This window comes from Cervus canadensis, chromosome 3 (assembly GCF_019320065.1).
Source record: "Cervus canadensis isolate Bull #8, Minnesota chromosome 3, ASM1932006v1, whole genome shotgun sequence".
NCBI classification, from domain to species: Eukaryota; Metazoa; Chordata; class Mammalia; order Artiodactyla; family Cervidae; genus Cervus; species Cervus canadensis.
In genome coordinates, this window is record NC_057388.1 from 30934567 (window position 1) to 30950001 (window position 15435).

General features: G+C 43.1%; 1 protein-coding gene across 4 annotated transcripts in view; it reads left to right on the forward strand.

Annotated features, from left to right (window-relative positions):
* Positions 1 to 15435, forward strand: part of LOC122438231 (phosphatidylcholine translocator ABCB4) — a 70963-nt gene that overhangs the window by 35738 nt on the left and 19790 nt on the right. For all 4 annotated transcript variants that reach the window (XM_043462869.1, XM_043462868.1, XM_043462870.1 and 1 more), the window contains 6 exons: positions 1295 to 1456; positions 4247 to 4408; positions 8147 to 8293; positions 10582 to 10686; positions 13576 to 13653; positions 15261 to 15344. In XM_043462869.1, coding sequence (XP_043318804.1) covers positions 1295 to 1456; positions 4247 to 4408; positions 8147 to 8293; positions 10582 to 10686; positions 13576 to 13653; positions 15261 to 15344 — 738 coding nt within the window. The remainder of the gene's footprint in view (positions 1 to 1294; positions 1457 to 4246; positions 4409 to 8146; positions 8294 to 10581; positions 10687 to 13575; positions 13654 to 15260; positions 15345 to 15435) is intronic.

A 15435-nucleotide genomic window follows, 5' to 3' on the forward strand; every position in this document is an offset into this window, starting at 1 on the left:
TTTTAAAAAGATTCATATACCATGAAGTTCACCCTTTTTAAATGCACAGTTCATTGGTTTTTAGGATTAATATATTCACAAGATTTTGCAACCATCTGCATGATCTCACTGCAGAATATCTTCATCTTTCCAAAAAAAAAAACAAACTCTTGTACCCCATAGTACTCACTCTATTCTACCCTCACCCTGGTTCTTGGCAACCACTAATCTTTCTCTCTCTCTGGATTTTCCCATTCTGGACATTTCCTATAAATAGAATCATACAAGGAATGGTCTGTTTTAACTGACTTCTTTAACTTAGCATCATATTTTCGAGGTCCATCCATATTGAAACATGTATCAGAATCTCATTTCTTTTCCTGGCCCAGTGCCATTCCATTGTATGGATATACTACCTTCTGTTTATCTTCTGATCAACTGAACACTTGGATTGTTCTCACTTTTTGGCTATTATGAATCTAGCCTCTTGTTTTTATGTTTTTAACTGCTTAGGTGATTTGGGCCACACCCTAAATACCATCCTAACAACGTGGTTTTATTGCCTCAGAGTAGGTAGGCGTGGTTGTTAGTCTAATAGGGTAATGAATATTAAAAAGAATAACTATTGTTAATGACATAACGTGAATAATTTGATGGACATTTTCCAGGGTATAAATGCCCATTCATAAACCCATCAAGCTAATGACATGTGAGTTCACTGAACTACTTAGGGGGTGATTTGTAGATTTCAGTATCCATAAAAACCACCCAAAGTATGTGTTAAAAACTACAGTTACTGGCCCCTCTCCAGAGTTTGTGACTGAGATGGTCTTTGAACCATGATTTAAACCATCTAGACCCCAGGGTATGTTTTTGCCTAAGGTAACTGCACATAGTCCATCAGAATTACAATCACAGTTAATTACAGAATTGCAGGCACTTCAGAAGAAATCAGACAGAAGTGCTCTGGAGAAGGCCTTATGTGGCAACAACTTCTGCACATGCTTCTGCTAAAGTCTTAGCATATCATATAACTCAGAACCAGGGCTCCTCACAATAGTATGAAAACATTAGAGAAACTCCAGAGTTTTCCATCTTCATCCTGGGGGCCTGGCCTCCTGTCTGGTCCAGAATTTAAGTCACCTGTATCCATTCACGTGTGAGCGATGCCTTTGTGCCCTGATCACACAGGCATGATGAGCTGCTGTCCCATCAACCACAGACACCCCCATCTGCGTGCTTCATTGTGTGTTAATCAACAGTGCAAGGAAGGTGTAACCCTGCTGCCCTCCATGCCTGTCCTTTTCCCCTCTAGGCCAGGGAAGGCCGGACCACCATAGTGATAGCCCACCGGCTGTCTACGATCCGGAATGCAGATGTCATCGCTGGGTTTGACGACGGAGTCATTGTGGAGCAAGGAAGCCACAGAGAACTAATGAAGAAGGAAGGGGTGTACTTCAGGCTGGTAAACACGCAGGTATCTGCTTCTTGGGAAGTTTTTCTGTTGTTTTATCCTTAATATAATATCTTTCTTTATTAAAATATCATATAGCTAATGCTGTACAGAGAAATCAGAAGTATCAGAAAGATGCCAAGGATACATCTGAGACTTTAATTCAGAGTCGTTGAAAGAATCTTGAAAGAAAGGTGGGAAGAGGGGGAAGTAAAAGAAAATGCCAAAAACATTTTGAACTTGTTGTTTAGGACAGTGATTCTTAATTGCCTGTTCAAACTAGTGGGTCCTTCCCCCAGTAGATTAGGGATGTTCAGAGCGGTGGTGGGGGTAAGAGACTGATGCCAGGATCTCTGGCAGTTGGGAGAAGTCCTATGAGACCTTAAAATACTCCCCAGATCATCCTAATAAAGCAATGGCAAGATTCATGGCTCTTGGAAGTGAATAGTTCGGTTTTTTGTTTTTGGCTTGAGAGATCTTAGTTCCCCGACTGGGGATCAAACCCTGCTCCCACAGGAGTGAAAGTGCCAAGTCTTAACCTCTGGGCCTCCAGGGAATTCCTGAGTTTGGTTTTCCTTTAAAACAACAACAACAACAACAACTATTCACTCTATTTCCTAAAGCAGGTTCTATTGATAATTATATTTGCCTTATTATTGAAATTAGTCACTTGAGCAATTTTGCAAAATAAATAACTGAAAAACATTTATCCTGTAAACACAATTCTTCTATTTGTAAAAGTTTATACATTTGCTTTGGTAACTGTAACTAATATGTACATATTTTTGTTATTTTTTCCTTCACATTTCAGATACACATCATCCAAATACTATAATTTTATATGTCCTCAGCAGTAATTACATTGATGTGTAATAAAATGCTCAATCATTTCTCTAAAGTTGAATACGTGACTTGTTTCTAGTAATTCTCTGTTCTAAATATTGCCCTTTGGGAGCACGTGGCAGGGAGTGGGGTGAGGGTGGGTTCCAAAAAAGTTAAGTCAAAAATTTGTTTTGTTTTCTGACAAATAATTTAACTCTTCTGAGTCTCAGTTTCCACATTTGAAATACAAAATCTACCATGTGAGGCTGCTGCAAGGCTAAGAAATAAGCACCTGTTTAGTTCAGTTCAGTCGCTCAGTCATGTCTGATTCTTTGCAACCCCATGGACTGCAGCATGCTAGGCTTCCCTGTCTATCACCAACTCCTGGAGCTTATTCAAACTCATGTGCTTTGAGTCAGTGATGCCATCCAACCATCTCATCCTCTGTCGTCCCCTTCTCCTCCCACCTTCAATCTTTCCCAGCATCAGGGTCTTTTCAGATGAGTCAGCTCTTCACATCAGGTGGCCAAAGTATTGGAGTTTCAGCTTCAGCATCAGTCCTTCCAAAGAATATTCAGGGCTGATCTCCTTTAGGATAGACTGTTTTGATCTCCTTGCAGTTCAAGGGAGTCTCAAGAGTCTTCTCCAACACCACAGTTCAAAAGCATCAATTCTTTGGCACTCAGCTTTCTTTTTAGCCCAACTCTCATATCCATACATGACTACTGGAAAAACCATAGCCTTGACTAGACAAACCTTTGTTAGCAAAGTAATGTCTCTGTAATATGCTGTCTAGGTTGGTCATAGCTTTTCTTCCAAGGAGCAAGCATCTTTTAATTTCATGGCTGCAGTCACCACCTGCAGTGATTTTGGAGCTCCAAAAAATAAAATCTCTCACTGTTTCCATTGTTTTCCCATCTATTTGCCATGAAATGATGGGACCAGATGCCATGATCTTAGTTTTCTGAATGTTGAGTTTTAAGCCAACTTTTTCACTCTCCTCTTTCACTTTCATTAAGAGGTTTTTTAGTTCCTCTTCACTTTCTGCCATAAGGGTGGTGTCATCTGCATATCTGAGGTTATTGATATTTCTCCCAACAGTCTTGATTCCAGCTTGTGCTTCATCCAGCCCAGCATTTCTCATGATGTACCTGCATATAAGTTAAATAAGCAGGGTGACAGTATACAGCCTTGACGTACTCCTTTCCCTATTTGGAACCAGTCTGTTGTTCCATGTCTTGTTCTAACTGTTGCTTCCTGACCTGCATACAGATTTCTCAGGAGGCAGTTTAGGTGGTCTGCTATTCCCATCTGTTTAAGAATTTTCCACAGTTTGTTGTGATCCACACAGTCAAAGGCTTTGGCATAGTCAATAAAGCAGAAATAGATGTTTTCTGGAACTCTCTTGCTTTTTCGATGATCCAACAGATATTGGCAATTTGATTTCTGGTTCCTCTGCCTTTTCTAAATCCAGCTTGAACACCTGGAAGTTCTCGGTTCACATACTGTTGAAGCCTGGCTTGGAGAATTTTGAGCATCACTTTGCTAGTGTGTGAGATGAGTGCAATTGTGCAGTAGTTCGAGCATTCTTTGGCATTGCCTTTCTTTGGGATTGAAATGAAAACTGCCCTTTTCCAGTCCTGTGGCCACTGCTGAGTTTTCCTAATTTGCTGGCATATTGAGTGCAGCACCTTCACAGCATCATCTTTTAGGATTTGAAATAGCACAACTGGAATTCCATCACTTCCACTATTTTTGTTCATAGTGATGAGCCCCACCTGAATATACTATAAAAAGCACTTTAAAAGGGTGAATTTCATGGTATGTGAATTTTGTTTCAATAAAGCTGTTATATATATATATATATATTTTTTTTTTTTTTTGAAAAGCACCTAACACAAAATAGATGCCTGACAAATGATAGTTACTGGTTCTAAACTTGAAGGTTACATCCATCTGGACACACAACTCAACATTTTCTTCTTCTTCTAGATTTCAGGAAGCCAGATCCAGTCAGAAGAATTTAAAGTCACACTTGCTGATGAAAAGCCTGCCATGGGTTTGACTCATCCCATAGTTAGGCGTTCTCTTCATAAAAGCCTGAGGAGTTCACGACAGTATCAGAACGGCTTTGATGTGGAAACCAGTGAACTTGTAAGTTGTTTTTCAATTATCTTTCATTGTTTAGTTTTGCTGGTGAAATCCGTAGCCTTGCAAGCATATTGTAGGCACAGAAGATTCCCACCATGAGCCATACTCTTCTTAAAAGAAGGACATATCCAATATTAATTGTACTTGTCAAAAATTGAAATCAATTCCAATTAACAATGGATTTTCAATGAAAAGGGATTCCCAAAACATAGGCTCTGTGCTTAGATGCTTAAAATTAAAACGAGATGTTCCATTCATTTTTCAGATCCAGAGTAAAGCCAGGCTGGTCTAAAATAAGAGGCCCTAATATTTGCATGATCTATTATGTAGGATTACTTTTGATTGTCTATACTAGGAAACCCAGAGTAATATCAATTTAAGAGAAATAAGGTTTTATTTCTCTTTCACATTAAAACAAACAAACAAACAAACTTAGAGGTGAGAAACCCAGGGTTACAGTGGTCACTGCACCATGGTCACCATGGACTCAGGCTCGTTTCACATTTACTCTCACTACCCTGGCATGGAGCTTTCATTCTCAATAATCTAAAATGACTCTGGAAGCTCCAGCCATCACATCCATGTTCCAAGCAGCAAGAAGAAACAAAGTGTTTCCAGACATCTCATACAGTACTTAAAAAAACAAAACAAAACAAAACCTATATCATTGGCCATAACTTAATCACATGTCCATACTTAGCTACAAGGGAGGGTAGAAAACGGAACCTTTTTGCTATATGCATTGCTACTCTGAGTAAAACTGGAATTCTCTTACTAGGAAAAAGGACAGAATAACCAGAAATAGCCAAGGAGTACATTCTTTAATATTTCTCACCTGAAACCTTGGGATTTTTTTTTTAGATCAACATCTTTAGATCAACAACTTTATAATACAAATGTTTACACAAATCTCATGTTTACAGTATAAAACACAAAGGACCTCAAGAGAAGTAACTGGGATGTTATTAATTCAAGTTAACAGAAGCTTTTATAATAGAAAGGGAACACATTCTAAGAAAAGATATTTTATGACTTTAAGAAACAGTTTAGGAGTGTATTTTGATGTTATTCCCTGGTAACTCAGTTGGTAAAGAATCTGCCTGCAATGCAGGAGACCCTGGCTCGATTCCTGGGTCAGGAAGATCTCCTGGAGAAGGGATAGGGTACCCACTACAGTATTTTGGGGCTTTCCTTGTGGTTCAGCTGGTAAAGAATCTGCCTGCAATGCAGGAGACCTGAGTTCCATCCCTGGGTTGGGAAGATCCCCTGGAGAAGGGAAAACGTACCCACTCCAGTGTTCTGGCCTGGAGAATTCCATGGACTGTATAGACCGTGGGGTCGCAAAGAGTCAGACATGACTGAGCAACTTTCCCTTCACTTTGATGTTATTTACTCATAAAATCTGGGGCCTCCCCAGGTGACTCAGTGGTAAAGAATCTACCTGCCAAGCGGGAGACAGGGGTTCTATCCCTGGGTCGGAAAGATCCCCTGGAGGAGGACAGGGCTACCCACTCCAGTATTCTTACCTGGATAGTCCCATGGACAGAGGAGCCTGGTGGGCTACATCCAGTCCAGGGGGTCACAGAAGAGTTAGACTTGACTTAGCAACGAAACAACAGTTAATAAAAGCTGAGTGTATTTTACCTCTTGTGTTGGCCTGAAAAAACTGATCCTACTGAGAGTTCATTGCGTCTGTTTTTCTCTGCCCAGGATGTTATTCACTGCAGAGATGAGAAGGGCTCTTTTAGCAGTCTCAATCTTGGTGTATTTATAGAAAGAGAATAACATTGTATTATTGTGGTGCTATATTATTGTAAGTAAGATAAACAGTTTCTCCCTTTTTGTCTGTGAAGTATTTGCTTCTCCTTTTCGCATTTGTCTGGATAGTTACACTGTTACATCTTTGGAGTCTGGTATTTTAGAGGAGCACTTCTCTTGGAGAAATGCAAAGAGGGGTAGGCAGAAAATGCCACAATCAATACGACTGTCCTTGGTGCCATCATAGAGGGATAAATGGTGTGCCCAGGTAGAGAGGGAGATTAAATCTGATTAGAAAGACTGTTTGCTTGTGAAAAGCAGCCTGAGCTCCTTTATCAGGCTGGAGGCCAGGTCTAAAAGATAGTACTAACCAGGGAGGGAAAAAAACCCTAAAATTCAGAGGAGAGGGGTGGTTTGAAAGCAAAGGGTTGAATAGAAACTATTCCTATGTTCTGTATTTCATAGGGACAAAAATGTGACCTATTTAAACAACTGTAAGGCCATGGGATTCCATAGGCACATATGGTATCTAGTTTACTGTGAAACCACCTCTATAATCAGAATATTCTCCTTTTTATTTTTATTTTTGGTCACCCCACACAGTCTGTGAGATCTTAGTTCCTTGACCAAGGATTGAACACAGGGCCCATGGCAGTGAAAGTGCTGAGAGAGTCTTAACCACTGGACTGCCAGGGAATTCCCTATAATATTCTCCTTTATGTGACTTAAATCCCTCATGCTTGACCAAACATCAGATTCAACACTTGCTGAGAACTTGGTATGTGCCAGGCATTGGGCCATTTCTAAGGAAATAAAGTGTTAGTCATTCAGTCAGTCACTCGGTCATATCCAACTCTTTGCAACCCCATGGACTGTAACCCACCAGGCTCCTCTGTTCTTGGGATTTCCCAGCAAGAATCCTGGAGTGGGTTGCCTTTTCCTTCTGCAGGGGATCTTCCTGACCCAGGGATCAAACCTGGGTCTCTTGCATTACAGGCAGAGTCTTTTCCATCTGAGCCACAGTGAAAGCCAAGACATAAGCCAAGACATCTTAAAACAAAGTCACAGAGATATGTAAAAAAAACAAACGGGGGGAAAATCACAAAACAAGTTAAGCTATGAAGCAGAAGTCTGTAGGGAATGCAGACTAAAGTTAGTCTGCCCTACCATTAGTAGTAGTGAAAGAAAAGGGCGTGGGTACTTAGTTTTGTCAGTTAGGACATGACACGCATAAGGTGCTAGGCAGGGTTCTGGGGTGAGGAGACCAGGCCCAGGCCCTCAGATGAATCACAGCGCCTTGTGTTGGTGAGGACGCTTAACCCATCTATTTGTGGGTCGTATCTTGTGTGACCCCAACATCATGACTTGAATTTTAGGGCATCTGGTGCCCAGATCCTGCTTCTGCTCACTTGCTGAGGCTGGGATAGAGAAAGGCTGGTCACACCGTGAGGACTGCTCCTTGGGTGATGGACTCCCTCAGCTTAGGCTGTGCAGTCCATTTGTTGTCGTTCAGTCACTCGGTCATGCCCAGCTGTTTGCGACCCCATGGACCCCAGCATGTTAGGCTTCCCTGTCCCTCACTATCTTCCGGAGTTTGCTCAAACACATGTCTATTAAGTCAGTGATGCCATCCAACCATCTCATCCTCTGTCGTCCCCTTCTTCTCCTGCCTCCAATCTTTCCCAGCATCAGGGTCTTTTCCAATGACTAGACTCTTCGCATCGGGTAGTCAAAGTATTGGAGCTTCAGCTTCAGCATCAGTCCTTCCAGTGAATGAATATTCAGGGTTGATTTCCTTTAGGATTGACAGGGACACAGTTAGCATCTTGTCACGTCCTGTGGGACCCTCCCGTGGTCTGCCGTGGCCTCGTCATTCCCCCTGCCCAACTTATAAGTCCCTGGAGGGCAGGCCGGGCCCTCTCCGGGTCCACACTCGTGACTGTGGTGTTGCTGCCTGTTCGTCTTGATGTGTGTGTGTTCTAGGATGAATCTGTGCCACCGGTGTCTTTTCTGAAGATCCTGAAACTGAACAAGACAGAGTGGCCCTACTTAGTGGTGGGAACGCTGTGCGCCGTTGCCAACGGGGCGCTCCAGCCGGCCTTCTCGGTCATCTTCTCGGAAATGATAGCGGTGAGTGTGGGGACACCACTGGATGGCCTGAGTGAAATCACTTCACCAGGAAATCAGTTCTCATGCCAGCCCGGTCCACTCTGCAGTAAGGCAGCCTCCAATGAAACTAAGCCAAAGGCTTTCATTCCCTGTTGAGGAAAGCCGTGAGGCAAAAGAAAACGTCGGCCAGTTATGCTGTCAAGGAAATTAGAAACTGCAAGGTCCCTGAAGGAGGCGTTCTAGTCACTCTCTCCGCTCGGGTGAACTGGTGTCAGGCCGTGACCCCCACCCTGTTTGTGGAGAGGAGATGCCCACCTCACAGGATGGCTGGGGGTGGGGGTGGGGGAAGAGTTCAAGTCTCAAGGGCTTAAGAGGCCGGGCTCTGGGCTCAGACCCCTCGCCATTTAATTGCTGTGCTGAGTCGCTTCAGTCATGTCTGACTCTGCAACCCTGTGGAGCCCAGCAGGCGCCTCCGTCCATGGGATTCTCCAGGAAAGAATACTGGAGCGGGTTGCCATGTCCTCCTTAAGGGCACCTTGCTGACCCAAGGATAGAACCTACGTCTCTTACGTCTCCTGCATTTTAAGTGGGTTCTTTACCATTAGCACCTCCTGGGAAGCCCCCAATTGCCGTGCAAACTTGGGCAAATGCTTCACCTTGCTGTACCTCAGTTTGTTCATCTGTAAAACAAACCTACCTCCTAGAATGGCTGATGATTAAGAGACGATAAAAACTATACGGCAAGAAAAATTTTTTAAAAGAGAGATGATATAAGTAACGATTAATATACAGAAAGCATTTAAGAGTGTCTGCCTCAAAATAAGTATTAAAAAGTGCTATCTACTACATCATTGTTCAGTAATCCTTACAAGGCTTGGAGAGGCTGAGACACAGAGAGAAAACTCCTACAATCCAATTGTTAAATTCCCTGAGGGATGTTTATCAGAAGTGATCAGAAATATCTAAGGCTCCATAAAACCCAACATTTATGTTTTATAACCTTAGTTAATCTCTAATGTTATTGGAGATAATTTTTGTTAGAGTTTAATTATTCCCCATCATATAAAGAATTTATTATGCTTCTGAATTGGAACGTTGGTCTACAGTTAGGACCACAAATTAAAAAATAAATGAATTAGGGAGAACCCACCAACTGTTTTTACAGTACAGAATAACGCAATCCCTGACTCTCTTGCAATTCAAAAACAGTGTGGGCTGTATTTATATGTGGGTGCCTCTTCTTGGTGTCAAATGGAGCTTTTGGAGATTGAGTAGAAAACAAAATAAACGAAGTCCTGCCCCTAAAAGTTTGCTTTCTATTGGGACAGATACATAACACACACACACACACACACACACACACACACAAAACAAGTATGTTACACATCACAGGATGGCAGGCATTTTAAAAGCACTGTCAGGCAGTGGAGGGGCTGGCAGTGGGGGTGATGTGTCGTGCAGTTTGGTCAGGAGAGACCTGTTCGGGCCGAGGCCCTGTGGGGTGGGGTGGGAGGCAGGTGAGGGGCAGAAGGAGTTCAGGCAGGGGAACAGCAGGTGCAGAAGAAGAGGAATAAACACAAGAGTGGGCAGCCACCACAGTCCATGTGCAGTGTTTCAGCCCACGTCAACAACCACACCGCAAGTCCTCCACATACGAACCTCCAGGCTGCAAACGTTCAAAGATGCAAACGCACATGCCAGGCCCTGTATGCCTCTGTTGTACCACTGTACTTTACAGGGTTCTCTTCTACAAGATTTAAGAGGTTTCCTTCATTTTTTGCGTTTGTTTTTTATGTATGCATTATTTGTGCAATAAGTATTATAAACATGTTACTATGCAGCCGATGGTGTTTGTGGGGTTATCTAGGCTAACTTTGTTGGCTTTACAAAAAAAAAATTGGACTTATGAACCTGCTCTTGGAACTGAGCTCATTCATATGTAGGGCACTTACTGTGTTCCTCAAATTCATGGAGACAGGAAGTAGAATGGTGGGACTAGATGGCTAGGGCTGGGGTCGTGGAAGTCCCTGTTGAATGGGTCAGGATTTCATTGTGGATGATGAAGAGTTATGGAAATGGATGGTGGCGAAGGTGGCACAACACTCTGAATATCCTTCACACCATTGCGTGGTACACTTAAAATCTACCACTTAGTTAACTTGATGTTGCATATATTTTACCACAGTTAGAAAAAAGACAACACATATTCAAAACCTGGTTTTTAAAATGGAATGCTCAAGCCATTGTTTCTGGGAGGAATATACAAGGTTCATGTAATCCAAGTGGGTATTTTAAATGTCCTCTTGTAGATTTTTGGACCAGGAGACGATGAAGTGAAGCAGCAGAAATGCAACATGTTCTCATTGCTTTTCTTAGGCCTGGGAATTATTTCCTTTTTTACTTTCTTCCTTCAGGTAGGTACCTATAATTTGATCTTCTTTATCGAGTCTATATTCAAGTAGAGAATATAGATTAATTATCGATTAGATTTTCATTAAGTATATGTTAATATAGATTAATTATTGATTAATCAAAATCCAATAAAGGAAACAGGTTATCCAACCCTTAGCTTTGCTGCTGTATAGCACAGTGAGCTCAGCTCGGTGCTCTGTGATGACCCAGAGGGGTGGGAGGGGGGCTGAGTAGGAGGGAGGCTCAAGAGTGAGGGGATATATGTGTACTTGTAGCTGATTAATGCCATTGTACAGCAGAAACTAACACATTGTAAAGCAAGTATACTCCAGTTTAAAATTTTTTAAAAATGTAAAAACCCTTAGCTTTGATTTGGAGTTTCCAAATCTTAGACTGAAATGAATTACAGACTCCATTGGCACAAGGCTCTTTGAGAGGGCAGAGTCCTAAGTAGTAGGCATTGTGACTTCCCTGGGTGCTAAGTTACATCATGTTACAGGTTGGCCCTCTAGACATTCATTGCCAAGGAGGAAAGAGACTTTAATTCACAGGACAACATAAGTCCCATTTAAATGCAACGAGACATAAACTGAAAGAAAAATCAGTACAACAGCACTCTCTTTTTGAAACTGAAAGTGTTAGTTGCTCAGTTGTGTCCGACTCTTTGCAACCCCGTGGACTGTGGCCCACCAAGTTCCTCTGTCCATGAGATCATCCAGGCAAGAATACTGGAGTGAGTAGTCATTCCCTACCCTGGGGGATCTTCCCAACCCTAGGATCGAACCTGGGTCTCCCACATTGCAGGCAGATTCTTTACTGTCTAAGCCACCTTACTTTTTATATAATATCAAGTAACTTCTCTGATCTTTTCTTCCTTGATTGATGAACTATTTGAAAGAATGAACATTATACTGCATTTAGATATTATAGACCTGCCCAAAATGAACTAGTAAACTCTGTACTTGCCTACCTAGACTTTTACCAGTGGCTTTTTGTCTCTTTAACTCAGTGCCTTTCTAGTACAATCCATTAAGTCCACAAAATATTTCCTAGTCATGCCTAGTGTGTTTCTCTTTTGCTGTTGTTGAGCCAGTGGTAAAAGTAAGCCAAGATTTTTGTTTAGAAACGATTGCCTTGCTGGTGGCAACTCAGTGTCCAATGTAGCCACAAGCCCCGGTGTGTTAGGGAGTGAAGCTAGTTACAAACACATGCTGCACCAACAGTGGGCAGATGGCCAGGCCTTGAGCAATCTGCCAGCAAAGGTACTCTAGGAAATCAGCGAGCTCTAGGCCTGGACTCCAGGGGTACTGACCACCCATCTTCTCGGCTTAGTGATATGTGCTCCCAAAGAGCACCCCGCATGCCTGCACCAACACTCAACGTGGCTGGAGACCCATCCCAGGGCCCCGGAAGCAAGCCCAGCTGTGGACATCTGGGCTGCTCTCTATAGTTAGAAAGAGGGAAGTGTCTGGCAAGGATGCTGGGAGAAGACAAGTAGACTGACCGTTGGCTGATCTGAGAGCAGGCAGAGCTGTGACGGGGAAGCAGCAAACTCCCTTGGAGCCAGCACTAGAGACATCTGTCTACACCAGGGGTCCCCAGCCTCCAAGATCTAACTCCTGATGATCTGAAGTGAAGCTGATGTAATAATAATAGGAATTAAGTGCACGATAAATTGTAATGCTCTTGCATCATCCCCAAACCATCTCCCCACCCCATCTGTCAAAAAACTGTCTTCCATGAAACTGGTCCCTGATGCCAAAAAGCTTGGGGACCAATTTTTGTTGTTGTTTTTCAGCCACTCATTCATGTCTGACTCTTTGCAACCCCGTGGACTGCAGCATGTCAGGCCTCCCTGTCCTTCACTGTCTCCCAGAGTTTACTCAAACTCATGTCCATTGAGTTGGTGATGCCATTCAACCATCTCATCCTCTGTCACCCTCTTCTCCTCCTGCCTTCAGTCTTTCCCAGCATCAGGGTCTTTTCCAGTGAGTCAGCTCTTCGCATCAGGTGGCCAAAGTATTGGAGCTTCAGTTTCAGCATCAGTCCTTCCAATGAACATTAAGGATGATTTCCTTTAGGATTGACTGGTTTGATCTCCTTGCAGTCCACGGGACTCTCATGAGCCTTCTCCAGCAACATAAGTCAAAAGTATCAATTCTTTGGCACTCAGCCTTATTTATGGTCCACCTCTCACATCCATACATGACTACTGGAAAAACCATAGCTTTGACTAGATGGACCTTTGTTGGCAAAGTGATGTCTCTGTAGACTACAGGAGCCAAAATTCATCCCCGCATAGAATTTTGTTACTTGCATTGGAGACCGTTTTGCTTCAAGCAATAGGTACACTCTGAAGGTTGTAATTAAGACGGTATTATTCTCACTGAGATGTTGTCCATGAGAGTTTTGAAAAGGAAGTCTCTTTAGAATGGGTCAGAAGCCTATTTCTAAGACACATTTACAGATTTTGGTCTTAGGATTCTATTGCATACCAATGATTTACCAGTATATGAATTTTTTATTTTTGTTTTTTTATGGAAGTGGAGTTGATTTACAATGTTAATTTCTGCTGTACAACAAAATGATTCAGTTACACATATATAAACATTTTAAAATATTCTTTTCCATATGGTTTATCATAGGATACTGAATGTAGTTCTCTTTGCTGTGTAGTAGGTCCTTGCTGTTTATCTATTCCAACTGTAATAGCATACATCTAGTAGCACATGAATTTGAAGTTGGGACTTTGAGTTAGTATCTGATCATAGACTTTGTTATTTGAATAGTTGAGTCATATATAAAGATTATAGAATTCCATGTGAATACACACACTTGTGTCAAAATGCTTGTGATGATTAAGAGAGACAAGAGCCTTTCTTCCTGCCTAGGGCTTCACGTTTGGGAAGGCTGGTGAGATCCTCACCACGAGGCTACGGTCAATGGCTTTTAAAGCGATGTTGAGACAGGTAGGTGTGCGCACCAGGGCAGCGTTTTCCTTTCCTTTCGGGCCTCACTCTGCTGCCCTCTGTGCTGTGGGTCCCGGGTGTTCATGCAGGAACTGGTCAGATCCCCGCTAGTTGTACTAGTCCTTCAGCATCCAAAGACCTCTTAGGGTTTTCATGGGAATAGGCTTAGTTTATGTAATAAATAGGGGCTAGTATGTCATGACTTTGGGGGCTTCTTTTGCAACTCCCTCTATCCATGTGGATACTCTCACTTCAAGGATCTGCCTGTGTTTTCCGGATTCTGTGCAGGTCCTCGGAGTCACTTGAGACACCGGGATGCCTTTCAACAAAGGCAACAATGGTTGGCAGGGTTTCTGCCCAACAGTTGATGCGACTTACTATGGGCGTCACCACGTGTTGATCACTGAGTTTTGTTGGACCTCTTCTTCCATGTCGGTTCACTTGGTTCACTCCAGCGTCACTCGCTATGTCCCAGATGGTGTGCTGGTCTTTGGGACTATCACGTGCATTGTGGGCCCCATCAGGAGGGTGACGCCTAGTACAGGACTCGTGGGAAGATGTGCAGGCATGAATTCTCTATTTTATAGAGAAGGCTTTAAGAGAGGGCCAGAATATTATCCATGTAGTTGACAGGAATGGATGACATTCTGGTTCACAGGAGGGCACAGGGCTGGTATCATATTCTGTGCAAGACTTTTTTCAGTGTCTTTTAAACTCTTGCTATGTAGGGAAAATTATTTTATATGAAACTAAAAGATTCTGTGGATGAGGGGCATATAATTAAAATCATATCTAAGACTTTAAATTTTTTTAAAATTTATTTCTTTCTTTATTTTTGGTGGCACTGAGTCTTCATTGCTGTTCAGGGTTTTCTCTAGTTGCTGCAAGAGGGGCCTCCTCTCGAGTTGTGGTGCGTGGGCTTCTTGTGTCTCAGTGCATGGCCTCTGGGGCACACACGGCTTCAGTAGTTGGGGCTCCCGGACTCTAGAGCACAGGCTCAATAGTTGAGGTGCACAGGCTTCACGTTGACCCACAGCATGTGGGATCTTCTTGGGCCAGGGATCAAACTTGTCTCCTGCATTGGAAGGTGGATTCTTTACCACTGAGCCACCATGGAAGCCCTAAGATAGACTCTTTCATCCTGGCTTCAAATAAACACAACAAAACATGGTGAGAAACCAGGGCTGATGATCTCATGCCTAGAATTTAGAAGAAAGAGCCATGTTCAGCCCAGCTCCGCCACCCTTTATGAGCGGAGTGGCCCCCTCGGGGAGCAGGTGTTGGGAGCACAGGTTTGAGGAGTGGGTGGGTGGACCCGCAGGCACCGCGGTCTCCGGTGAAGCTGGCGGTGAGCTTGGCTGCCATCTGGATAAGCCCCGCACCCATGGTGTGCTTTCCGGGCACAGCTGGGAGGAGTCCTGTGGGCTCCCAGTGTGTGTTCAGGGCAGGGACCCTGGCTCCCCGCCACATGGGAGGTCTCCCCTAAACTCCAACAGCCAAGTTCAGAGTGAGTACTTCCTCAGCACTGAGAGTTTGAGATGTTTCACCCTATTTTTCTCTGCTTGTTTTAATCTGGAACTAATTTAAAGGTGTATCGTGTGCCTTAGGACATGAGCTGGTTTGATGATCATAAAAACAGTACTGGTGCACTTTCTACAAGACTTGCAATGGATGCCTCGCAAGTCCAAGGGGTATGTAGACCTCATTCTACTACTGTTTTTCTTTGACTTGGTCTGGGAGAAACATATGGCATAGCTGCCACCTTTAAACTGTCTCAGCTGC